Source organism: Peromyscus californicus, unplaced genomic scaffold, assembly GCF_007827085.1.
Source record: "Peromyscus californicus insignis strain IS unplaced genomic scaffold, ASM782708v3 Scaffold_3__1_contigs__length_106647218, whole genome shotgun sequence".
NCBI classification, from domain to species: Eukaryota; Metazoa; Chordata; class Mammalia; order Rodentia; family Cricetidae; genus Peromyscus; species Peromyscus californicus.
The window spans coordinates 526,581-552,517 of NW_026294551.1; the positions used below are offsets into that span (position 1 = coordinate 526,581).

Consider the following 25,937-nt stretch of genomic DNA (forward strand, 5'->3'; position numbering starts at 1 on the left):
TTTTATTCATTTGTGTGTGTGTGTTTATGTGCCTGTTTGTATCTGTGTATCACATGTGTGCTGAGCCTGAAGGTGCCAGAAGAGGGCTTCAGATTCCCTAGGACTAGAGCTACAGACAGTTGTGAACTACCATGTGAAGGCTGGGAATAGAACCCAAGTCCTCTAAAAGAGCAGCCAGTACTTTGACCCACTGAGTCATCTCTCCAGCTCCAGACTAACTTCCTTAAAACTATTTTCCTACCTTCAGAACAAGATTGAATTATTTAAAAATACAAATACGTTTCAAGTGCAAAGGAGTTTAATGATGTTAGTCAAACAGAAAGTATCTTCCTAAATCACTGCTCCCCGTGCATACTAATCCTCACCTGGGCCTCAACCATGCTCGGCAGGATGACCCCTTATGAATGTCACTACTCCTCTCACTGCAGAGAAAACCTGAAGAGCAATAGCTGGTACCCACAGTGAAAGCCACCATCTGAAGAGAGGTGCTTGTGGGTGTGTCCACCTGCCTGATTTCTCTGGGGAAGCTGTGTGATAGCTCACCAGGATTTACCAACACAGGGCTCCTCTTTCTCATATAAGCCAAGGGAAAGTTGCGTGCCTCAGCCTGCTTCTCTTTCCCCAGTCTTACACCTCAGTTGAGCATATGCAGTGAGAACCGCATTCAACCCAAACTCACTTTTTTTGTCATTTGTATGATACTGTGTAGCACTCAAAAGCAGCATACTTGCTTCTACATGGGAAACAACAGCACTTCCATTCTGACGTAATTTTTTAAAAAGACAACTAATATGTCCATCTATGATTTTTTTTTAAGTCACAAATCGCATTAAAATATAAACCCTGCATTTTACTAAATTTCCCTAAGTCATAAGCAGAACCATGTACTTTGGGGTCACAGCCAAGCCAGCACAAAGTTGGGCCTGGCAGACCAAGATTGTCTCTGATTGCTGGCCTTCTCCTCGAAACAGGAGTCTTCCCTTCTCTAGAAGCCGGGCCATTCAGAGAGGCTGAGAAGAACAAGACATAGCTTTGAGCAATGCTTGCTATTTCCTGATTTTTTTTTTTTTTTTTTCAGGACAATCTTGCCCTGGAGGAAGAGATCCTACAGAGCCAATCCCGAGCTGTTCACAGGCAGCCCACGCTGCCCTGCCGGTCTGCACAGTGGAGGTGAGAGTCAGGAGCTGCCCCTGGCACAGGCGGGCCTGTGCCTGGGCGGAGTGAACGTCAACAGGAGCTCAGCTTACAAAAGAGTTTCAGGTGAGGAAATCACTAGAAGGCGACAGGCAGAGCACGCTGGCGGCGGCAGCTCGCTTTTTTTCTTTCCTGTAGATCGGATTTTGACTTCTGGTTAGAGAGAATCATCTAGGTAATATACAACCATCCCAACCACGCTTTCACTTCACATCTTGCTGCCACTGCACCGCACTGGGCTTTTCAGGAAGCCAGATTTGTGCCACAAAACAGTCATTCCTGCTCCACCTGTCTTTGCTCAAAGCCAAGGAAAGATGGTTTTCAAAGTCAATCAAAACCATTTCAAAAAGTTATCTTTTAAAACTTTAAAATCTTTTGAAATTTCTAAAGCAGAGTTAACACTTTGAGGGGAAGAACAACTGATCCAGTTTCTCCAGCCAAATGTTAGAAAAGGTTAGTGACTGTCTCTGTATCAGGCACCTTCAAGGTACCACAGGACTCTCCATATCACCTCCCTGGTTCTTTCTGACAGATATTTCTATTTATTCTGGAAACTATATTTGGATCTCCACTATACTTCTACAGGATGCACTGGGGAGTTTGTGAAAGTAAAGATACCAAGATTTTATCATGTGCCAGAATTAATGGGCTTAAAACCTGATAATTAAAAAGCATGGTCACTCATGACAAACCTCGCAAGCAGGTCTGCAGGGCACACCCGACCGATACTCAGACGGCACAGAGCTCCAGGCGGGAGGTAGTGCATGCCCCAAGCTCACTGGCACACCTGACTCACCAGTGCCCTCCCTCACTGATGCCTGGAGTCAGATGGGCCAGGAAGGGCCAGGCACAGGTTCCTCAGAACCTGTCCAACCGGCTAGAAACCTGCAGCAGCACAGCTCCAAAGGGCACTGCTGCCCATCTGAGGCAGGTGTGGGCAAAGGGGCCAGAAGAAGCCTTCTCAGAAGAAACTCCATAGCAGCTACCACTGTCTGCTGACTGCCAACTTAGGAGGATCAGGAGGCTGTAAAAGAGACAGCTAGCAGTACTGTAGCCAGACAACTGCAGTTTCCATGTGCAACACACAGACATGAGCTCCCCAGCAACCCCTCAGGTTTCTCCCACATGTCAGCAAGTCCAAACTCTCCAAGCCCAAAGAAACAAGTGAACCCACAAGAGTTTCTATAGACTACAGCTAGACATGGTTGCACACCAACTACTCCTTGGCCAGGAAAGTTAGGGTCATTCCAGAGACTGAACTGTACATAAAGTCAGGGCCACTTCTGTGCTCACCCAGAGTCCCAACAGAAGCAGCATTCTCCACACCACACCCAACATTTCAACCCAACAGGAAGAGGACCTCATATCTCCCCATGGGACACCCCACACTCAGAGCAAGCTCAGTTCACAGAAGCTCTGGGAAGACCATGCCAAGCTCAATCTGGGCCACCTTCTACAGTCTTCAGACAGTAAACCTAATGGCCAAGAGATTGTGCAGGGCCAGCTCAGAGTGTCCATTTGTTTTTCTTTCTGAGAATGAAAAGAGGACAGAATGTTGTAGGTAGAGTGCTAGGTGTGACCCTGACATGGTACTGCTGAACTGCCAGGGGACTGTGATGGATGGGGAAGGACCCTTGGCTCTGTGCAGTTGCCTTTTCTTCCCTGAGCAGGAAAGGACAACCCTGAAACAAAAGGTACCATATTCCTTCAGCAGCTATGGAAGCCTCAACATACTACTGCTCCATGTGTGAGAAAAGCTAGAGCTGGAGAAGACATGACAGAACCCAAAGACCCACCTGCAGCCACAACACCAAGTCACAGCAGCCGACTTCAGAGCCCCATCATGTCTATCAGCCATGTTTTCATGGCTTATTTCCTTTCCAAACTCCAGCCAGAGACCAATCAGTGTTGTGACACAAGTTCTACAGCACTGAATGAAGACAGGCACTATGGAGGCAACTGTGTGACCCTGGCTTTCACTCTGGACCATGTGCCCCACAGGTCCTTCTAATCATTAGGAAGTTGGCAGAGACCTCTCATCTGTACCTCTTACCTTCAAAAGCAGCAGCATGGCCTTGAGTCCCCACATTTAACAAAAGAGAACGAGGAGATAGTCACACACATGACATGGCTGTATGCTCCCAAGCCAGCAGGCCAGCACCCATTCCCATCACTCTGTGCTTTCATCAGGCCATCCTGCCTTCCTACTTCCTAGATCAGGAGAGGCAGAAGGACATGGCATAGCATTCTGTGAGTTTGAGGCTCTCTGACAAAAACTGTTAAACTGAATGGACTCTGTAAGGACTGTTTTTACTTTGAAGCAGGAAGTAACTACACATCAGAGCCAAGGCCCCTCCCAGTCCTTCACAATCTCCCGGCAGTTCACCAGTGTCCTGTCAGGGTCATACCTGACTCTACACCTATCTCCTACTCAGTACTCTATCCTCTTTTCATCCTCAGAAAATGAGAATTGGACAATGACTGCAACCACCAACCTGACAGAATTCTATGAAACTGAACAATCTAAAGAAGCTTCACGGCTCTGGGACAGTTGTCGACAGAAGAAAAACTTTTTCTTATTTATACTGTATACTTCTAGAAATCTGAATATAAGGACAAGAAAGCAGTTGCAAGAACCTCCTTCAAAGCCACGTAAACAGCAAACAGAGGACACATCTATATGGCAGTGGAGTGGGAAGCAGAGAGGTCACAGTCATGGATAGGGCCCAAAACTCAGCAGAAGCCCCTGGACAGCTAGGCTCTTGCCCCTCCCTACCCACAGCCAAGTCACAGCTTCCTAACCCTGCATATGTCATGCTCCCTTTGAGGGGTACACCATCAGTGTATGTTTATGCTCCATAAAATGAAACCAGTCCAGAGAAGCTCCTTTCTGAGAGAAGGTGGTTCCAGTTAGATGTCCAGGAGGAATTTTCTGGAGCTGTGCCTTGGAATGAGGTGATGGGGTGAGTATCACCACAGGGATGTTCCAAGGGGTCCTGGCCCACACTTTCAGAGTTCTGGAATGCAGGAGTATTCTGCTTTTCCTGAGGCTGGTTTTGTCTGTCCTGATTTCCTAAGCTGTGTGCCAGTACACTGGCACCTCATCTTCATTCAGCAACTTGTGATATAAACAGTACTGGAGAGTTCTGTGAGGCAGGGAAACATTCTTAGAAGTGGAGTGGCAGGTGCTGGGTCACCAGACTCCAGTACCTCTGGCCAATAAGGGGTAGGGTCCCAGGTGCAGGGGTGGCAGCTCCAGGTCTGTAGGCTTAATAGGAGTTCAGTGGCTTCTGGAGCTCCATGCCTCGGGTATAGTGCCAGTGCTCTTCTGCCTGACTTTCAGGAGTATTTTTTTCTTTTTCCTTTCCCTTTGAAAGTTGCAGAACAAATGTGTCCTCAGCACAAGTGTCTCTTCAGTTTTGTGCAGCAATTGCAGCATAACACTGGGGGGGGGAGGGCAGTCAACTTTATTTGAGTTGGAGCTTCATTCTGTTTCTTTCTGAGAAGCCAAAGGAGGGTGCTAAGTAGCTCAGTGTGTTCATCACGGTGTGAATGTTGTAATGGGTCCTCTCTGTCTGAGTCTGTTCATGCTCACTAGGGCAAGGCCTATGGCTTGATCTGTCCTCAGCATACTGGGGGACACTGCTAGTGGCTCCAGAGTCACTAGCAGCATGGGTTCCAGAGCATCCTAGTGACTGAGCTTTACTCTGTTCCCATGCATGTCATCTCTCTGAAGTGGGACCTGGAGCCCATCTGCTTCCCTGGACAGTGGTACTTGGAACCCTATCTCCCCATCTAGCAGATCTTGTCCCATTCCACAAGATAAGGTAGTTTTTTCCTGTCTTGTCCACCTGTTAGAGGGGAGTAGCGGAGCCCAAGGATGCTGGTATTGGCAGCTAGTTGTAGAGAATGGCTTATCTGAGGACAAGAAGTCCAGAGCAGATGGCACATTTGCCTGAGGTATATCTACCAGACAGCATAATCACCCTTCAGCACAACCAACAGGCTTTACCTTGAAATGGCAGTCACGAAAGGTGTCAACTCCTGAGGCTCATAGGCACGTGCAAAAGCCCAGCACACGTAACAGGCAGCATCCCTGACGTTGGCGCCCACGCTGCAGGCACCCCGCTTCTCATCATAGGTCAGTGCCTTCAGGATCACTGTGACAACTGGCAGAAGACAAAAACAATGAGCAACTGATGGCACATGAAGCAGGATCACAGACAGGCCATGTGTGCTGGCCTACAAGAGTCAAAATCTGCTCAGAACAAACCCCTGAAAGGAAAACAAGTCCACCAGCTCCAAGGTAAAGAGGCATTTTTTGAGGTTCCCAAGAAATGACAATTCTTAAGATCAATAACCACAGTGAAGCTCCCAAGTTTGTGGCCATACCAAGAGAGTGCAAAGCTCAGAAGCTCACACCAGAATAGAAAGGGTCATGTATTTATGGGGAGTGAGGGTGACCCCCACAAATGAGGCAGAAGGATGTGAAGCCACAGGACACCATACAAGTCTCATCATCCCAAGACTTCAACAACCTCAGGGAAGGGAGGAAACACCTTGGGGTCTGGACCAGAGAGGGGCCCTGGAAGTTCCAGGGCTGCGGAGGCAGACACAGAAAGCCAGTCATAGTGGACCTGTGTGCACAGGATTGTCTGCCTGCTTCACCATCTGAAGTTTCTATAGCAGCCAAGAGATAGACACATGAATTTTTCCTCTGGTTTTAGTGAAAATATACAATCAAGTAATTGATACACATGCACACACAGAGACAGAGTCAGAGACATGCATGCATACATGTATACAGACAGACAGACAGACAGACACAACACACACACACACACATGGCAGTTGATACAGGAGGTGGGAGAATTTAAGATGTGTGCAAGAACACTGGAACATTAAATTTATAGCATTCCTGGGTATTTACTTGAAGGGCCTAGGTTACATATCACAAAGATACTTGCTCATCACTGTTTTTTGTTTTGTTTTAAGACAGTCTCTCACTGTGTAGCTATAGTTGGCCTGGAATTTGCTATGGAGATCAGGTTAGGCTAGTCTTGAACTCTGCCTGCCTTGGTTTCCCAAGTGCTGGGATTAAAGGTGTGTGCCACCATGTCCAGCACATTCATCAATGTTTATTTGCAGCACTGTTCAAAAGTGCTGGGCGGTGGTGGTACATGATTTTAATCTCACCACTTGGGAGGCAGAAGCAGGCGGATCTCTGTGAGTTCGAGGCCAGCCTGGTCTACAAAGTGAGTTCCAAAACAGATAGGACTATTACACAGAGAAACCCTGTCTCGAAAAAATCAAAATCAATCAATCAATCAAAGCCAGGCAGTGGTGACTCATGCCTTTAATCCCAGCACTTAGGGAGGCGGAATCAAGCAGGTCTCTGTGAGTTGGAAGACAGCCTGGTCTACAGAGCAAGTTTCCAGACAGAGAAACTGTCTTGAAAAACCAAAAACAAACAAACAAATAAATAAAGTAGAAAGAGAAGACACCCAAATGACCTCTGGCCTTCACAAACACACATACATATGTGTGTGCAGAGGCACACATAAACACACACATATACCAAAAATGTGGTATAAAGAGGACAACCTTCAGGAATTAGTTCTCTCTTTCCACCATGTGAGATACAAGGAGTGAACTCGGGTTATCAAGGTTGGTAGTAAATACCTTTATCTGAGCCATCCCAACAGTCTGGAATTTAATTTAATAGGAAGATCAATTGTTAATTTTTAAAAGACTCTTAAAAGTGGTAATGGGAAATGCAACAGAGAAAAACTTAAGGAAACACTTGATTTTTACAATGCAAAGATAGGTTATTCTTTTAAAGTCACACTAAATGGATTTTTCTAAAAGAGCATGCTAAAAACCTCAATTTCTTGATCCCAGATGGATAACCATCCTGCAGTAAGGAACGCTAGACAGCTCTCATTGGTATTTTAAAAATGTGTTTAAAATAGGACTGGAGGACTAGTAATATGGTTCAGTGGCAGAGCACTTGGGGACCTAGAATGTGTGAGGCCCTGGGTCCAATTTCCAGCACCATACATAAGAGGGACAGAAGAACATCCTTCTGGCAACATAGCTCTAGCAGTGTCCATAGCCATGTGTTCTATAACATGGCAGGAGGTTCCAAAGCAATTTGGGGTTCAATGATCACCCTTACTGGCAGAAGCTGGCCACAAACACTAAAGGCCATCAAGGTAGGTTTCACAGCTGATAAGTAAACCAAAGGATTTAGTCAAATACCAGCAGCAGACACAAAGGACATGAAAGTGCCCAGGGACTCCGAAGGCAAGATAAATGAAGCACACTGTTTCTTGGACTGCATGCATGCCATCCTCAGAAATCCCAACCTGTGCATTCTATATCCTGACCACACATGAGTACCAATCCTGTATCCACAAACAGTGTGAAGAATGGAACCACTCGTGTGTTTATGTGAGGTACCCATCTCTTGCATGTGCAATTATCCACCAGAAAATAACACCTAGAAATAAATATGGGGGGGGGGGACCTAAAGGACTATGAATGTTATAAAACCAAATCTCTGTCTTTTTGCTTCTAAGGATTTTTCTATAAAAATATCAAAAGTAGTTATGGTTCAATGGAATATATTTCATATAATTGTAGTATTTCAAGGAGGCTGTAAAATGTGCACAGGGCAAGTAGTAGGCAAGAGGCCTGGACACATACATCCTAAGGGAAGCAATACAGTATATGTAGTGCATCCTCGTGCAGATGCAGAGGTTACCCAGCCCGGTCCTGAAAAAAATAAATAAAAAAAAATAATGCCTATTACCGATAAGTCTCATTTTCTGACTATCACAGCATCAGGACATCTGACCTGGGACAGACTGTGGCCTCTAGATGTCTTCTGAGTGGCCACCCTGAAGTCTTGGGCACAGTGTAGGGCCCAGTAAGTGGTCATCCCAGGGCCAGTTATGCCTGGCCTCTTCACAGGCAATCTCTGAGTCAGCCCCATCCACAGAAGTAGCTCCCACACTCCAACAACTCAGCCCAGCCCCACCTCCCATCACTCCAGAGAACCCTGGGGTCACAAAGGCTGGCTCCACTGGGTCATTCTTAAGGTTCCTACAACTCCTACCTAGTTCCCATCTAGCCTTACAGTCTCCCTCTCTGCCAGAACTCCCACTGCAGAGTATGTCCCAGAGACTCCCTTACAGGGCTCCTCCACACCCCAGGGAAGAAGCACACCACCAGGCAGACTCTCTGGAGCAGGAAGCAGCTCAGCAGCAAGCCAGAAGCTGAACCCAGTTATCTGAGAGACTATCATTCCTATACACACCTGATGTTTCCCCAAACATGGAGTTGATGGTTAAATATAAACCTAGCAAAAGAGAATTGCCATGGCTGCTGTGGGTTAGGAATTATAACTGCAATTATCTCAACTTGAACTATATCCAATCTGCAATGCTGAAAAAGTCATCAGCTGTTCTACTGAAACAGGCCTAGCTGACCTGGAATTGCTCCCAGTTTACGAGTATATAGCTCGAATTCACTACTCTGCTAATTAACAGGGTACCCACTAGGGAGCAAACAATGTCAAGAAAATTGGCTGTGGCACCTGTGGGAGGGCCATGTCCATATATGTGGTGTCACTGCCAGCTGGACTCCCTGGGGCTTATGTAGGCACCACAGCCCCGATGCTCTGGGCAAGGCCAGCCAGCAAGCCTCTGGCCTCAGGGAAATCTGAATGTGCTCTCTAAGTGTCAACTTATCACTCCACAGGACAAAACCAATTTCCAGACAGATAACTACGAGCAGCAGTGTCAGCACTCTCCGGATGTCCATTTCACATCTCTCCTACACAGATTCCTTGCCAGGAAACTGGTGCCTCCCAACAGGCAGACACAGACCTCACACACCATAGTACCCAGACCAGCCAGAGTGCCCAGGTTTCTGTCCCCACGTTGAAGTGAGATAATTTTGGGAACTAGTCCTTTTCAGGGACTAGTGACATAGCCAGCCACAAGAAATTCAAGTGATGGGTCTGTAACCACTAACAGTAAGTCTTGACAGACTTTCACAGGGTGTGAACCTGCTTACTGTTCAGAGAACCAATTGCCTAGGAAGACACCTGGTGGTTCCAACTACCCAGACTGCCTGAGAGGCCACAGGAGTTGCAGGCTCCAAGAACCCACTCACATCTTGCCTGTTTCCAGCCAGGGCCAGGACCTTCAGATGTCACAATATGCTGGGCCTGCCATGCCTGTGTTCTCCTACAATTCTAAGTTAGAAAAGTAGAAAGCAAAGATCATCAGGGCCTCAGGCCCTACAGCCACCCATAGCTGCCAATTGTTGCCCAGCAAAGACCTGACTGGCCTTCCCCTACTCTGGCCTACAGCCCAGTCAGCAGTCTTCAGAGACAGCATCTGGCCTTTCTTCTGCTGAGAAACATGAAAGCATCCTCCACAGATGCACAGCAAACACCAGAACTGACAAACAACATGGTGTAAGGCAATGAACACCAATGACTGGATGCTAAGTGGAGGCTGGCCCAGTAAGGGCCGGACGCTATGATAGGGATCACTGGAAAGAAACTGAGCTGTAGAAAAGACAACAATGACAGATACTGTATCAAAAACACAGGGAAGCCAGACCAATACTACTAACTCATCCCAAGGTAGTGAGAGCAACAGCTTGGCATGAGAAGACAGGCTGGACCCACTTCTGCTGCTAAGAAGGGGCACCTCGCCAGGCAGCAGTGGCACACGCCTTTGATCCCAGCACTCAGAAGGCAGAGCCAGGTGGATCTCTGTAAGTTCAAGGCCAGCCTGGTCTACAGAGTGAGATCCAGGACAGGCACCAAAACTACACAGAGAAACCCTGTCTTGGAAAAACAAAACAAAACAAACAAACAAACAAAAAAAAAAAAAAAAAAAAAGAAGGGGCACCTTCTGTTGATGAACTCCTGAGCTGTATCCAGCCTCTGCCACGTGAAAGAAAGGCACTGAGTTTCCAGCTCTGATATTCAGGGATCCAGGAAACAAGAGCCAGGGTATCTTTCGTGGCTACAAGGGCACTGGGCACTTACAAAACTGGGTTGGCGGGGAGGGGCGGTGACTTGGAACAGGAAACTCTTTGCCTTCAACCTTTATATAGTTATTATCAGACAGAAATTCAGAAACAGCTCTTTCCAGATTCAACAGGTTTAAAATAAGGAAACTGTTCAATAGCTTTGAACAAAAACCTTTCTCATGGTTCCAATTACATACTGCAAATGCATGTCAAATATATATCATACCCCAGAGGGCTTCCTTTTGGCAACTTGGAGTCCAGCAAGGTAATTTGAACACTCTTCTCTCTAGACAGCATGTCGTTTGTTTAACACGGGCTGCCTAAGGAAGAAGCAGCCTCCAGGTGAGAGAAGTGATTTAACCCTAGAGCCCCACATTCCTCACTACAGGGTCTGTAGAACCTATAAGCTAGGGACACAAGGATTCAGGCATCCCCTGCATTAGCAGAAACAACCAGCCCATAAAAATCACCACACAGTTACATCTCCTGACAGCCACTCAGCCACATTAATTTAAAACAAGTTATCACGTTGGGCAATCATGGATTGTACAGGTTCCTGAGGTGTGTCTGGTGCAAACCCCAGGCTTTGCTCGACCTTCCCAATTTAAACTCGATGATAAAGAACTTTCAGAGACAAAGGTATACAGTGGCCTGAACAATCCTAAAAAACCAACTCTTCCAATGTAGCCCAGGAAGCCAAAAACAGGCAAGGTGCTGGCCATGGACAGACAGACACATCACAGAGAGCAATGTCTCCCAAGCTATGCCTAAATCTGTGCAATATCCTGAGCCATCTCATCCCATGAGTAGAGCCATGCCCACAGAGCCTGAGCCTCAGAGTCCCAGCTTCCGGGATCAGGTGTGGCTGCAGGACCTGCCCCTTGTACCAACAGCCAGTGTACTGTTCTTAAGAATGTAGTCCAACTTGCTCAAGAAAAATGCCCCTTGAATATGCTGGAGATATGAAGAATGATGCACAGAACACCAGGCTCCATAGACCTGTGGGTTAATTTCCCACGGGCCCCAGAATGGCCCAAGAGGCCCCCTCACTGACCTGCAGCAGCAGCATCTCGCCTATGGCTATGGAATCCTCAACTGTGCAGCAAGGGAGGTGTAGACTTGTGGGTTTGGCCTGTCCTTGAAGAGCCAGGGAGAACTCAACCCACACTTGGGGAGTGCACTTCTCCATGCCCCGTGCTTCAGGGTACAAACCTCCACATACCACCTGGCTCTGCTCTCTCTAGGGGCATTTCAGGTGTTCACCTACTCAGAAGATCACTACATTAAGCCCACACTTAATCCAGAAAAAGGTTCTGCATTCATCTGGGTCCTAGAAACCCTCCAGCTATACAGCCAAGAGTCAAGGCCCATCTGTCACACAGCCCAGCCAGGTGTCCTGAAGTTCCCATGAGAAACTCCAACAGGCAGGTACACAGTTACCAGCTTGGCAGTGCCCTTCATTCCAAAGGTACTTTCCCAAAAAAAAATTCAGTCACAGAAGACATTTCCACTTCAAGTAAAGTCTCACTAGGGAGGACCCTTCAGAAATTCTAAGCCCAACCCACCCACACCAGCCTCCTGGGTGGTGCAGCAGGTTCTCCTGGGAACAATGACAAGAAACATACTGGGTGAGATGTGAACATCCACTTCCATCCCCATCAGCTAGATAATTAGATGGAAATCCACATAACAGCAAGTAGGAAGTATGGGGCACCTATAAACACCACATTCTTGATGGATGTAACTGGGAGTAGAGAACCGAAGTGAGATAAGGGAATAATACCGAGGGAACACAACAAGTCTTGTGGTGACACTATATTAAAATCTCAGCTATAGGGGGTATTTTAGGCAAAGTCACATCAGGAACTGATAGTATATGAGCATGAATGCACGCACACACATGCACAAACACACACACTCACACTCACTCATCTTGGAATCTCTTCCAGCTACAGTCTGTGCCCAGACCAACATTCTGGTTTAGACACTATAATTCTGTTGTGTCACAGAGAAAAATCTACCAGGTCTTCCTGAACACTTCTTTATAATCTTGTAAATCTGTAAGTGCTTCAGAATGGAAAATAATAATCATAAAAGAAGCTGTTCTAGTTTGGATATGAAGTGTACCTCCAAAGATTACTGAGGGCTTAGTGGTACTACTGAGATGACTGGATCACAAAGATGCTAACTGTATCAATGGATACTGATGATCTCACAATGTATGGCCAGTGGGGCCTGACTGGAGGAAGTAGGCCACTAGGGCAATGATTTAAAAGATTTTTATCTCCTGACTCAACTCTTTCCTGTATTTGCTTCTGGCCACAGTGTGGCTGTTCTGCTATACGATGCTTTCTCTGCCATAATGGTTTGCTTCATACCACAGGACCAACTGATCATGGTCTGAAATCTTGGTATCATAAGAAAAAATAAGCCCTTCCTTCCTGACAGCCTTTTCTCGGGTATATATTGTCAAAGCAAGGAAGAATGACTGGATGAAAGTCAAAGCAAGCTGAGACCCAAGCAGAAGCCTAGGATGCACAGTAAGATGATAGCTCACCTAAGAAGCACCAAAGGAGCCTGAATATCACCTGGATACACAACCAATCCTTGACCCCAGTACAGGTTGTATCTGTGCAAATGTGATAAGGATGTCCCTCCCAGTAACCACAAAATACCTATATACAAGAGGTACCTGGAAACACAGTTCTGCAGTTAGAATATCTGTGTCCCTCCAAAACTCATGTCTTGAAATATAAGCCCTAGCATGTTGTCAATATGGGATAAGGTTATGAAGGCCCCACAAAGAATGGAATAAGAATCTTCTACAGTAACTTAAAAAAGCTCTTAAACCCCTTCCTTACAGGAGGACACAGCAAGTGTGAGGAAGGGGACTTTGACTCAAATACGCTAGCTGCTTCATCTGGGACTCCCAGGTCCAAATTGAGAACAAGTAGTAAATTTCTTCTGTTTACAAATTATTTGTTCAGTATGGGGTGTTTTGTTATAGAAGCCCAAAAGAACTAAGATACTATGTCAAGAAAAGCACAAAACTCTGAGGAGTCATACTAATCGAATATGGACTGGCACTTGTGTGGCTGGAAAGACCAAAGGACCTTCTTCACCTGTTACTGGGCAGACATGGAAAAGGCATAGATGAATGGTTAAGAACCAAGGACACCAACAAAACATCCACTAAGCTACATTCATAGATGTCTGAGAGAACACAGCAACATACTTCTGTCCCAGTCTGCACAGCAAAGGCTTCCATGTGAAGCCAGGCTTGATAGCTCACACCTGTAATTCCAGAACTCAGAAAGCTGAGGCAAATGGATTTCCATGAGTTCTGGGTCAGCCTGAGCTACTGAATGAACCCTGTCTTTAAAAAACAGAAAACAAAACTAAACAAAGCAGCTTCTGTGAGAACCCACATGGTTAGAGTAACAGAGAGGATAGGTAGCAAGAGCTCACTTGTGCCCCCATGTATTCCAGAGTCGGCAGAAGACACCAAGAGTGAGATGCAAGTTTTCAAGACAAGGAAATCAAATGTTCTGTCCCAATGGAGGACATCAACACTTCCCCCAGGGCTGCATGCTTCTCTCCAGAAGGAGCACCCTACCTGGAGGTGTTACTTATATGCCAGTTAACCAAAGGCAGCAATACCTCTCTCAGTCTATGGATGTAGCCACCTCCCAACTATGTTCCACACCCTGGAAGTAACAGCTACCGAGGTAGCAGAACAGGTCTATGCTATCTGCCCTTTCAGCAGAGTGGAGAGTCACCTTCACACGCAAGACACTGCTCCATATTACAAGGGTTTCTGGCAGAGGGGAAAAATGAAATATGGTGTCCAAGTGTTGTAAGATCCTCTGACAGCAACTGACCAACAAGAGATGACAGATGATGCTGGAGGGAAAAGCCGGACATCCATGTGAATGCCCTATTTACTTCCCACCAAACCCCACTTTATCAGTTTAGGCCAACTGAGGCCTAAACTTAGGGCCTAGAAAAAATGAATGGAGGCTTCTGCCAAAATCAGCTCATGAAAGGTTTCTCTCCCATGCTGGACTGAAAGGCAAATAGGTAAGCCTTCCAAGACATCCTTCCCCTTGGACTCCATTGTATTTGTCTTGACAGAATGTGCATACAACTCCACAGACTTCATTGTACCTGCCCATGACAAAGCATGCACACAGCCTCACAGACAGACCTCATGCTATCTGTCCAAACTAGGTGTACACACAGCCCCACAGATTCCATCCTACCTACGCATACACACATTACCATGGACCCCATTCCATCTGCCAATAATAGGGCATGCATACAGTACCACAGGCTCCATATCACATGTCCACAGCAGGGAATTCCCACAACTACACCTCATCTTCTCTGTGTTCCCCATGACTAGACATGCCAACAGCCCCATGAACCCCAACGGACACACCAACAGCCCTATGAAGCCCATCCTATATTATCCAAACAAAATCAGGTTGGAATATTCAACTGAGGTCAGTATAGTCTCCCAAGGAAGCAGAACACAGACTCCTCAACTTAGGGCAAAGGGATATGATTATCACAACTGCCCAAACACACAAGTACCACAACAAACAAGGTCACTAGGGTGTGGCTGGATCCCCTGGCAGGAGTTTAGCGGTGCCCAGCAAAGGCACATGAAAAGACCACCAGGCTGACAAAAAAGACTCAACGCCTTCTCCATCATCAGTCAGCCAGTGTATCTGCTGGCTCTCAAAGACACTCAAGGGCTGACTTCCAGTCAGACCACGTCTGCCCAGGTTTGTACTCCATGCTACACTAGTCTGTTCAAGTGATCCTAGTGGTTCTTTGCCAATTAAACACTCCCTGAGTCCCTGAGTGACCATTTTCAACAAGACCTAGTACTGATGCCCTTTATCTGCGCCATTGCTTCCTTTTGTTATCATCCTAGCAGCTGTCACTGAGGCAAGGGCCTGTCAGTTCCTGCCTACTGCCACCACCACAAGCCACCACAGAGGAAGGACATGGCATGGCATAACCATGAGGCAGGAGGTGCCTCCAGGACCAAGGGTGTACTCCTCCGCTGATGCTGTGTTACTGGCACAAAACACCCACAGCTAATGACAGAGTGTCGAGTACAACAGCTTGAAAGAAGCAAAAACAGCGTCCAGGAGGATTAAAGGCTAAACCAGGAAGTCAGACCAGTTCTACCTGACTTACAGCCAGGGTCCCCAGTCCCAAGGCCCAGGCCACCAATGGCCGAAGACAATGACCCTGGCTCTAGCCTCTGGGAACATCACAGCTATTTCAGAGACAGCAGGATCTAGGAAGACTGCAATGTGCCCTAACCCCGAGGCAATGTTGCAAGAGACATACAAGATCCCAGAAGGAGCAAATGGCTCAAGGTCATAGAGGGCACATCTAACATGGTAGCAAGTCCTTAGTCATGATTAATGGCAAGCCTGGCACCCATCTTTAACTAAGTGATTGGAGAGGTTCTGGTGTCACCATTCCACGTGTCTACAACTTTCCTGGTCATGATCATGGACAGAGGGACAGCAGTTCCTGCTAGGTATAGCCCCACTGAGTAGGTCTCAGACTTTCCACCATCACACTGCCTAGCAGTCAGCCTTGGCTACCAATTCCAAAGGATGCTCAACTGGTATCTGTAATTATGAATTCTAACCCCCATCACTTGTGTTCACTACAGGAACTGAACTCTACAAAAAATGTTACCTATCACATGCAGAAATAGCTCACAGGCAGGACATCCATTCTTCATGGCACTCACTTTCTCCAAAAAAACCAAGTCACTACAGGAGAACCATTATGGTTTAGTAGTGTCCACCAAATGAAAAGGCTCATGTGCTGAAGGCTAGGTTCCCACCTGTTGGAGCCTTCACTGAGAGGTGACTAGATCATGAGAGTGCCAACTTAATGTTTTAATATATTGATGTTTAATTTGATGACATTATTGGGAGGAGGAACTTTAGGAGGTAGAATCTTTTGGAGAAATACGTCAGTGAGGGGGTATGTATTTGGGGGCCAAATGCCTCCCTCTCTCTCTCCCTTCCCCACTCCCTTTTGGCCACCATGAGGCAAGCCATACCTTCCTCCTCCATACACTTGCACCACCACGATATTCTGTCTCACCTTGAGCCAAAGGAGTGGGTCTAACCAACCCTGGACTGAAACTCTGAAACTTAAGCCACAATAAATCTTTTGTTTTAAGAAAGAAAGGAAGGAAGGAAGGAAGGAAGGAAGGAAGGAAGGAAGGAAGGAAGGAAGGACGAAAGAAAGAACGGAGGGAGGGAGGGAGGGAGGGAGGGAGGGAGGGAGGGAGGGAGGAAGGGAGGGAGGGAAAGAGATGTGAGCAGAAAGGTACCTTGAGTGTACTGCAGAGCAAAACAGGACAATATCACCCATGTTCACAAGTATGACAGCTCAGGTCTGACCCTGAGCTGATTTCCACTTTCAAAAATAAACAAGACAAACTACGTAACACAAGTATAGAGGTTTTATAATTCACATGGCTCCTACAGACACATGAACAATACAAACTGAGACACAGACCACCTTGACATGTTGACACTTTACTGAACAATACGTTATGTCACACAGAATACCAACTCCAATTAAATAATTACCAAATAAAAGCAAAAGAATCAAAGATATTTTTAAAGGTTTTTGGTTTGTTGTTTTTTTGTTTTGTTTTGTTTTTGTTTTTTTGAGATGAGTCTCACTATGTATCCCTGGCTGACTTTGAACTCACAGAAACCTGTGGTGGTATTGTGCTCCCCAAAATATTGTGCACTCTAATAAACTTATCTGGGGTCAGAGACAGAACAGCCACAATATTAAACATAGAGGATAGGCAGTGGTAGCACACGCCTTTAATCCTAGCATTCCAGAGGCAGAAATCCATGTGTTCAAGGATACAGCCAAGCGTGGTGACTCACGCCTTTAATCCCAGAAAGCAAGCCTTTAATCCCAGAGAGTGATGGCTGAAAGCAGAAAGGTATATAAGGCGTGAGGGCCAGAAACTAGAAGCTTTTAGCTGGTTAAGCTTCAGGCTTTCGAGCAGCAGTTCAGCAGAAAGCCACTTGGATATGAGGATACAGAGGCTTCCAGTCTGAGGAAACAAGATCAACTGAGAAGTTGGCCAGGTGAGGTTAGCTTGGCTTGTTCTGTCTCTCTGACCATCCAGCATTTCACCCCAATAACCAGCTCCAGGTTTGATTTTATTAATAAGAACTTTTAAGATTAATGCTACAGAAACCCATTTACCTGTACCTCTCAAATGCTGAGATTAAAGGAGTGAACCACCATGTCCAGTTAAAAGCCCATTCTTAATGCATGTGTGCATGTATTTCAACACATTCATATACACACTGTGCACACACACAAAAAAAAACAAAACACTGAAGAGAATGGTAAATTTATATTGATGTAACAGATACTATCAAAGGAAGAAGACCATCAGGATGGTCTCCTGTAAATCATGTAACTAGTAAGGGTTTAGTATCCATACTATACTAACTCCCCAGGCATGGCAATAAACACCTGTAACTCTAGCACCAGACAGACTGAGGCAGGTGGATGACAAGTTCAAGGTCATCCAAGAAACACACTTCTCTTTGAGAAAATAAATAAGTCTCTCAACACCACCCACACCTCACATACAAATCAGGTATGGGCTGTTGGGGTTTTTTTGAGGTTTGTCTCCTTGGAGACATTATCTTACTAAGTAGTCCAGGGTAGCCTCAAATGTGTGCTCCACTTGCCTCGTTCTCCTGAGTGGTGAGATCATACATATGTGCCACCATACCCAGCCTAAAAAAGATATATCTCTTGAAGAGACATTTGTCCAAACAGATACACAGTCAACAAGCACATGACAAGATGCTCAAGATCATTAGTCACTGAGGCAAATGTAAGTCAAAATTACATCAGCATACCCTGCATACCCACCACACTGGGTATAAAGACTGATTTGTTTTCTCAAAAGGAAATCAACTGTGGTACGCCACTACTAAAGGTATAAGATAATACTGTGCTGTGGAAAAACAACTTGGTGGACAGAGGACTGAGTGTCATGAGATCTGGTGTGTACCCAGAAGACAGAGAAACTGTAACTCAACCAATAAATACTGCTGTAGAAAGATCCACAGCAAAACTACTTATGACAGTCACGAGGAGGAAACAACCCAAGCATCACTGTATTCAATCTTTAAAAAAAATGAAGTTCTAAAACACGGGTGAACTTTGAATTCATTGTATTCAGTGAAAGAAGCCAGATCCAAAAGTTCTAACTTACTAACTCAAAGAGACAGAAAACAAACTGGTAGTTGTTAATGTTGGGGAAGAATATGGGTGACTATGACGGGGCTCTGGTGTTTTCTGTGGTGATAAAAATGTCTGGAATGAGATAGAAGTAATGATTGTGCAACCCTACATATCCCACGTTACTGAATTATTCACTTTAAAGTAGTCAATGGGTTTGGAAGATGGCCCAATCAGTAAAGTAAAGCCTTGCAAGAATGAGGACCTGAGTTCAATCCCCAGAACCTCATGTTTTTATTTAAAAAAATAAAATAAAATAAAAAAGGAGGAGGAAGTGGCCAGGCATGGTGATATGTGTTGTAATCCCAGTGCTAGGGAGACAAAGACAGATCCCCGAGAGATTGCTTGGCAGCCAGCCTAGCCTACTGAGGAGCTCCAGATCAATTAGAAGCCCTGTCTCAAAAGCAAGATGGAAGGTTAAAGAGCTGGTTCAATGGTTAAGAGCACCCATGACTCTTGAACAAGACTCAAGTTCAGTTCCTAACACCCACATCAGATGGCTCACAGCAGCCTGTAACTCCAGTTCCAGGGGATCCAACACCCTCTTCTGGCCTCCACAGGCATTCGTATACATATACACAATTTAAAAAATAAAATCTTTAAGAAAAAGGTGGAAAGTGGCCAGGCGGCGGTGGCACACGCCTTTAATCCCAGCACTCAGGAGGCAGAACCAGGCGGATCTCTGTGCGTTTGGGGCCAGCCTGGTCTACAGAGTGAGATCCAGGACAGGCATAAAAAACTACACAGAGAAACCCTGTCTCAAAAAAAAAAAAAACAAAAAAAAAAAAAACAAAAAAAGAAAAAGAAAAAGAAAAGAAAGAAAAAGAAAAAAGAAAGAAAGAAAAAGGTGGAAAGTGCCAGAGGAATGGCACCCAAGATTGTCTTCTGGCCGCCCCACACTTCTGTGTACACATATTCTCATGCACACACATATGCATTCACACACATACACACAAATCCAAAGAGTAATTTTATAGAAAACTACACATGAAATGTTTAAATAAAAGATTAAATTTAAAATGAACTACAAATAAGATAGGATCAAAAATAACCAATTTAAAATGCTTAAATATCCATAATATAAATATATATAAATCTAAAGTTCATTATGCATAATATACAATTACCTAAATTAAAAACACAAAGTCTGACTTTGTGTTTTTACACACAAAGGAAAAGATCTGGCCATTAAGACAACCTGATGAGGATGATGAAAGCTAAAAAAAAAAAAAAATTATACAAAATCCAAATCAAAAGGAAAACAGACAATATAAGAGAAGGTCCTGGAAGACACAATAAGGTGAAAAGGGATCTAGCTGAGTCCCATAAAGAGAAAATAGAAATAAGAGAATTCCAAAGAATTACAGGGAAAATTTTCCCAAACTACTGAAAAACTTAAGTTAGATACACAAAACGTTAACTACATAAAAGAAGATACATAAAAAATCCCTATCTACACATATCCAGAGTGATGTCGGCAAAATTCAGAAACAAGGAAAGTGGTAGCCAACATTGAGCACAATCATGTGAACAGCTACCCCTGACCATGCACACACAAGCCAGCAGGACCCTGGGAAGAAGCCACCTAGGAGCTAAGGTCAAAACAAAACTTTCAGACAATGACTAACACACTGAAGAACTTCCAAAAAGCAAAAGAAGTAAAATTATCCTAAAGAGAAGTTCTGAGATAGAAAGATATCATAGGCAAATTCTGTATGCATAGAGAGACTGAAAAGAGTCTAAAAACAATGTCAAACATTCAGTAAAAAGAACCATAGGATCAACAAATACAATCAAGTATGCTGCACACCATCCAGTGTAGGACAGCCTGACTTAAGTAGTCACAGAAGCAACAATACAAACTTTCCAAACCAAAAGAGTGTCAATTCCAAACCAATAATTTTCTAAGCAAAAATCTGTGCCCCGGGCGGTGGTGGCGCACGCCTTTAATCCCAGCACTCGGCAGATCTCTGTGAGTTCGAGGCCAGCCTGGGCTACCAAGTGAGTTCCAGGAAAGGTGCAAAGCTACACAGAGAAACCCTGTCTCGAAAAACCAAAAAAAAAAATCTGTGCCTTAGTCATTAATGTTGCCACTTCATGATCTGAGGACATGTCCACTGCTGGGACATCTCAGCCCTTCTTAAGGATCATTTTATGGCTAATGAGTGTACAATATATTTTTTAAATTTTTTACATGAACCCAAGCCTGTTCAAATGTTACATTCATGCACAGTATTAGACAGTGCAGCATGTATGTCTGGTATCTTGTTTCCTATTGGCTTACTACTTGGCTTTATTATTATCAATAATATAGAGAAGTCTCAGGGAACTAGAGCTACCAACTTATCTCTGCAGCCCTACTGACTTTTACTTTTCATCAATTTAGACATCTATAGTAACACATCAGGGTCACCACCAGTACCACACACATGTAACACACAGCTCAGAACTAGCAAGGCCAGGGTTGGATGGCTATACGCACATGACCAGCTGGTGGAGGCAGAGGCACTGAGGAAGAAGGAAGCGCCTGCCTCACAGCCACTCCCTCTACTGCTGCTTTCCTCACACTGTGTACAGCTCTCTCCTGGAACCTCCAGGGGAGACCGAGAATAGTTAACAAGAGAGAAAACCCAGGGCACCAGCCTAGGCTGCTTTGTTTTCTATGAATGGACCACACTGAAGACTTGAGAATGAAGGTGTGGACTCAGGACCCACTGCTCCCTTTTCCCTGCTAGAAGACAGCCATGGGGCTCAAAACTTCAATAAGTAGAACAATGCCTACATGTTCAATGAAAGGTGATTCTTACTTAATTCTTGCTTTCAGAACCACACAAACTTGAAGGCAGGTGATGGTGGCATACTCCTTTAATATCAGAACTTGGGAGTCAGAGGCAAGCAGATCTCTGAGTTTGAGGCCAACCTGCTCTACAGAGTGAATTCCAGGACAGCCAGGGCTACATAGAGAGACCCTGCTTCGAAAAAACAAAAACAAAAACAACAACAACAAAAAACCACAACGAGGACACTCTAAAAAGAAAAGGGGGAAAGCCAAACACAGTAGTATCCACCTGTAATCCTAGCACTGGGATAGATGAGACAGGAAGATTATGAGTTCCGAGCCAGTATGGACTATACTGCAAGCCTTGTCCTTTTTTTTTTTTTTAATGTATATGGGTGTTTTGCCTGCAAGTGTGTCTGTGCACCACCTGCAGACCTGGTGCCTCAGAGGCCAGAAGACTCTTATCTTTTAAAATATGAAAAGTAGGACTAGAAAGATGGCTCAGCAGTTAAGAGCACTGGCTTCTCTATCAGAGGACTCAGGTTTAATTCCCAGCATCCACATGTTGGCTCTCAATCATCTGTAATTCTGGTCCCAGGGGATCTGATGCCCTCTTTTGGACTCTGTAGGCACCAGGCATGCATGTAGTACACAGACATACATGCAGACAAAACATTCATACACGTTAAATAAATAACAGACATACATGCAGACAAAATATCCATATACATTAAATAAGTTTAAAAATTAAAATAAAAAATGAAAAATTAATATCCATAATTCCAGCACTCAGGAAGCACTGGGAAGATTGTTCTGAGGCCAGTGATAGCTACATAGCAAGATTCTGTCTCAAAACAGCAGCAACAACAATAAAAGTTGAGAAAAGAAGCAATGAAATTTATCATAACAGAGAAAAGGAGAGAAAGCAGATCAAAATGAACGTTTTGAAAAAGTAAGAAGCTGAAAGACACTCACTGCAACAGATGGAAAGTGACAGGCTCAGGACACAGCCAATGAGAAAGAATAACCTTGAAGATCAAGCATGGTGAACAATGTGATACAGCAGACAGCAGACACACCAGTGTGGAGAAGCCAGTCAGGGAAGAAGGGCTGAGCTTTCTGCACATCTCTGTCTGCTTACTGATATTACTATCACATTTCTTATTATGTGTAGCATGAGGAGAAAAAAGGAAATCTTAATGTCAGTTTTTAAATTTTACCTATCCCTGTTCAGTTTAACTAACCTCTCTATAGCTGTGAGCACAGCAAAAGTGTCCAGAAAAAACTTCCTGAGCTACACCTGGAAAACTAACAAGTTCCAAGCATGGCCAGAAAACAAGGCCCCAGAGCTACACTGCTGTGCTGGGAGAGCAGGCAGGTGAGGAAAACTGTGGGAATCCTCGAGACTTGGCCCAAGTTCACAAACCCAAACTGAGTTTCCCAATCAAAGACAAAGCAAGCCGCTGCTCATGGTTTCAGGTTTCCCTTTAGACACAGAGCATTAGCGGCGCCAACACCAGGAGGGACGAGAAGAACCAGGGACTGTTTACACAAACACACACAAAAAGTCTTTCACCCTCAATCATTCACCCTGAAGGCTCTTGAAGAGCCACAAGGAACCTGGTTCCACACAGCTCAGAGGCAAAAGAGCAGGAGAACATGTGCCCTACACAAGCTGCCCACAGGCCACATTCTGGTACAGCCAGGCCTCCCACCACAGGGCACCTCTCAATGAGACACCACTCACCCTCATGAGCCTTTATAGGAAAAGTGTAAGAGGTGCTTTTTGTCCTACCTACTCTCCAAAACAAATTACCTCCAAGTCTACAAAAGCTCAGAGTGGCATCACCTTAATAAAGAAATTAAAACTTAAGTGATGGTATTACCATCTGAGCCTTCAGGTTTCCGGAAGCTCTACATGTACCCCCTCAGGAAAGTAAATGACCAACAATAAAACTTTCTAGCACACTTTAGCCCTATCTCACTAGAACTGCCCAACTAACTCTGTATTGCCAAACAGGTGAATGAAATCCACTGATACTCTTAGTTTTGTTTAAAATAAGAAACTAAGTATACTACCTACCATGTATGTTCGACCCACAGTCCAAGGGGTACATACAGCCAGGGAGAGTGATAAATGGAGCCTCAGCCCTACACAAAATTGTAAAACTATTTAAAACATTGAGGGGTTTTTGTTGTTTTGTTTTGGTAATTCAATTGCAGGTTCTTGAACATAAACTCTGTAAACAAGAATGTCATGTTCCAATGTCAAAAGGTTGGACACATCTAAGTCCTAAAGACTGCCAGGAAGCACTAAGGGCTCCATTAACATGTCCACCTCTCGCCTTATGGCAGGTGAGGACCCCTAAGGCTGTGAGATGGGGCACAGGCCTTTCTGGCCAGTAATCAGTGATCGTAGCCCACATCTGGCCCACCATCCTGGAGAGGTTCTAGGAATAAAAGCAAGGAGGGAGGGAGGTGGCTCCTCCCCATCTTGGCCAGATGCCCTGCTGGGCCTGCAGAAGCTCTGAACAGTTCTGTCTACTGAACAGCAGTACTTGCCCCCTGGGCTACAGCTCCAGATCTGGCCAGTGACTTTGAGCAAAACAAGAGCAGTGCCTAGGGCCAAACCCAAGTCTAGGAAAGTGTCCAGACCACTGGGAACAGAGCACTTCACAGTCCCACCAGGACTTACCTTAACACAGATGGAATAGGAAGAAGGCTTGGGAAGGAGAAGAAGAGATACCGGGAAGGGGCCATCTATCACCTCAGGCCTAGCTCAAGACCAGGACTCTTAGGGAATTGGCAAATAACTTGTTTCCATGGATAGTCTGTCATTACTACAATCCTAACTGAAAAGGAATTCCAATCAAACCCTAAGAGACACCCTCTTCAATGGGAAAGAATCCATCAAGACAAGGCCAAAGACAGACTTACTAAGACGTGGGACAGGCCCTGGGCCTTCTATTACTGCTCTTAAAACCTCAGGAGTACAAAACTGCCACAAACCCCAGAACACTGTACACTCTGCTGGAGTCTAGAACTGGGCAGGATGGAGCTGCTGTTGTCCTGCCACTCAAGGACCCTGCACTCTTATCCCAATCATGTCACCAGTACAGAGCTCAAGTTCAGAGGAGATGAGTAGAGCGCCTCAGAGTGAGCTGTCTGCTGCCTGGAACTGCCCCTGGGGCACTGCAGGGCACTGGAAAACCGAAACCAGACTTGTGATATCACTACAGCAATTTCCTTTTCCTTTTGACATTCCAGCTGTTCCTCACAAAGGAGAAACACAAAAAAAAAAAAAAATTACAGGAAAAATCTTCTTGTGATTTCCTGTAAGGAGGGCAGAAATATAAGTGATTCCCCTTCTTCCTTCTTCAAAGATGTTTTCTGAGAGAGGTTGCTGTGTGAAGTGACTCACCAGACTTGGCAAAGTCTGTGCTGACCCTCTTACATATTGCACAGCCCTGCGTTGCAACAAAGTAGACTCAGTAGGCCAAGCACAGGTAAAAAGATGTTTAAGGGACAGGAAGGAAACTGAGAGCCAAGCCAAGCTGTGGAGGAGCACCTATGTTACCTCTGACTACACTGCTTGCCTTCCATACCCTGTAGTAAAAGAAAGTGTCCCTCAGATGGCTCTGGTCAGCTGACCAAATTCATAGCACTACCTGTACCCAACAGCACCTGTCTGCACTCGGTTGGGATGCTGCTGTCCAGAGATGGCAGCTGCCCCAGACACCCACTCTATACCCCAGCTTACCTCTCATGCCACATGATGAAATTGTTACCTACCAGACTAGGTTCCTGGGTCAAGTTACTTAACCCCCTTTGTGCTCATTTAACTCTTGTAAAGCAGGTGCACAGCAGTTCCTGTGACTACAAGTAATGATGCCAGTGGCACTCAGCACAGGGACCCACGTGGAAGATGATCAGTAAACACCAACTGCCACTCCCAGTCCTCTCCCCTAAGATTTTACTTACTTCTCAGAAACTTCGTCAGGACATTTGGTCATGTAAAAGACTGAGACCGAACATAAGGTTTGAACCTCACTAAAGACAACAGAGAAGACCTCACTCTTTTTATGTCTGCAGATTTTTTGCCTACATCTAGGACTATGCACCATATGCGTACCTGGTGCCCCCAGAGGCCAGAAGAGGGCACCAGATCCTCTGGGACAGATAGCTGAACCACCATGTAGGTGCTGGGAATAGACCCTAGGTCCACTGATAGAGCTTTAAATTGCTAAGCTATCTCTCCAGACCCTCCTTCGCTTTCTAGGACATAAGCTATGAGGTCAAAGAGGATAGGGAACATAGCAACAGGAAGAAGCATTAGGAGGCTACAAGCACATTTGGTAAGGGACCAAAGAGGAAGCCCAGCCATTCCCTACACAACAGAGTCCATAAAAAGCCTAAGGTCTCGGCCACCAACAACTCTGGAATTTCTTTCAACCACTAGCACTCAAGAAATCCTGTCCTGCAGGAGACAGAGTTGAATCCCTGCATAAAGTCCTGAAGCTCTCCCATCCTATCAGAAACTATCGCTGAAATATTCAGAGCAGTGAGAACAAGGTGT

The 25,937-nt window shown here is 45.3% G+C and overlaps 1 protein-coding gene across 3 annotated transcripts in view; it reads right to left on the reverse strand.

The window, feature by feature from the left end:
• Tbcd (tubulin folding cofactor D) overlaps positions 1 to 25,937 on the reverse strand; it is a 176,134-nt gene that overhangs the window by 69,065 nt on the left and 81,132 nt on the right. For all 3 annotated transcript variants that reach the window (XM_052756745.1, XM_052756744.1, XM_052756743.1), the window contains one exon: positions 5,207 to 5,363. In XM_052756745.1, the coding sequence (XP_052612705.1) occupies positions 5,207 to 5,363 (157 nt within the window). The remainder of the gene's footprint in view (positions 1 to 5,206; positions 5,364 to 25,937) is intronic.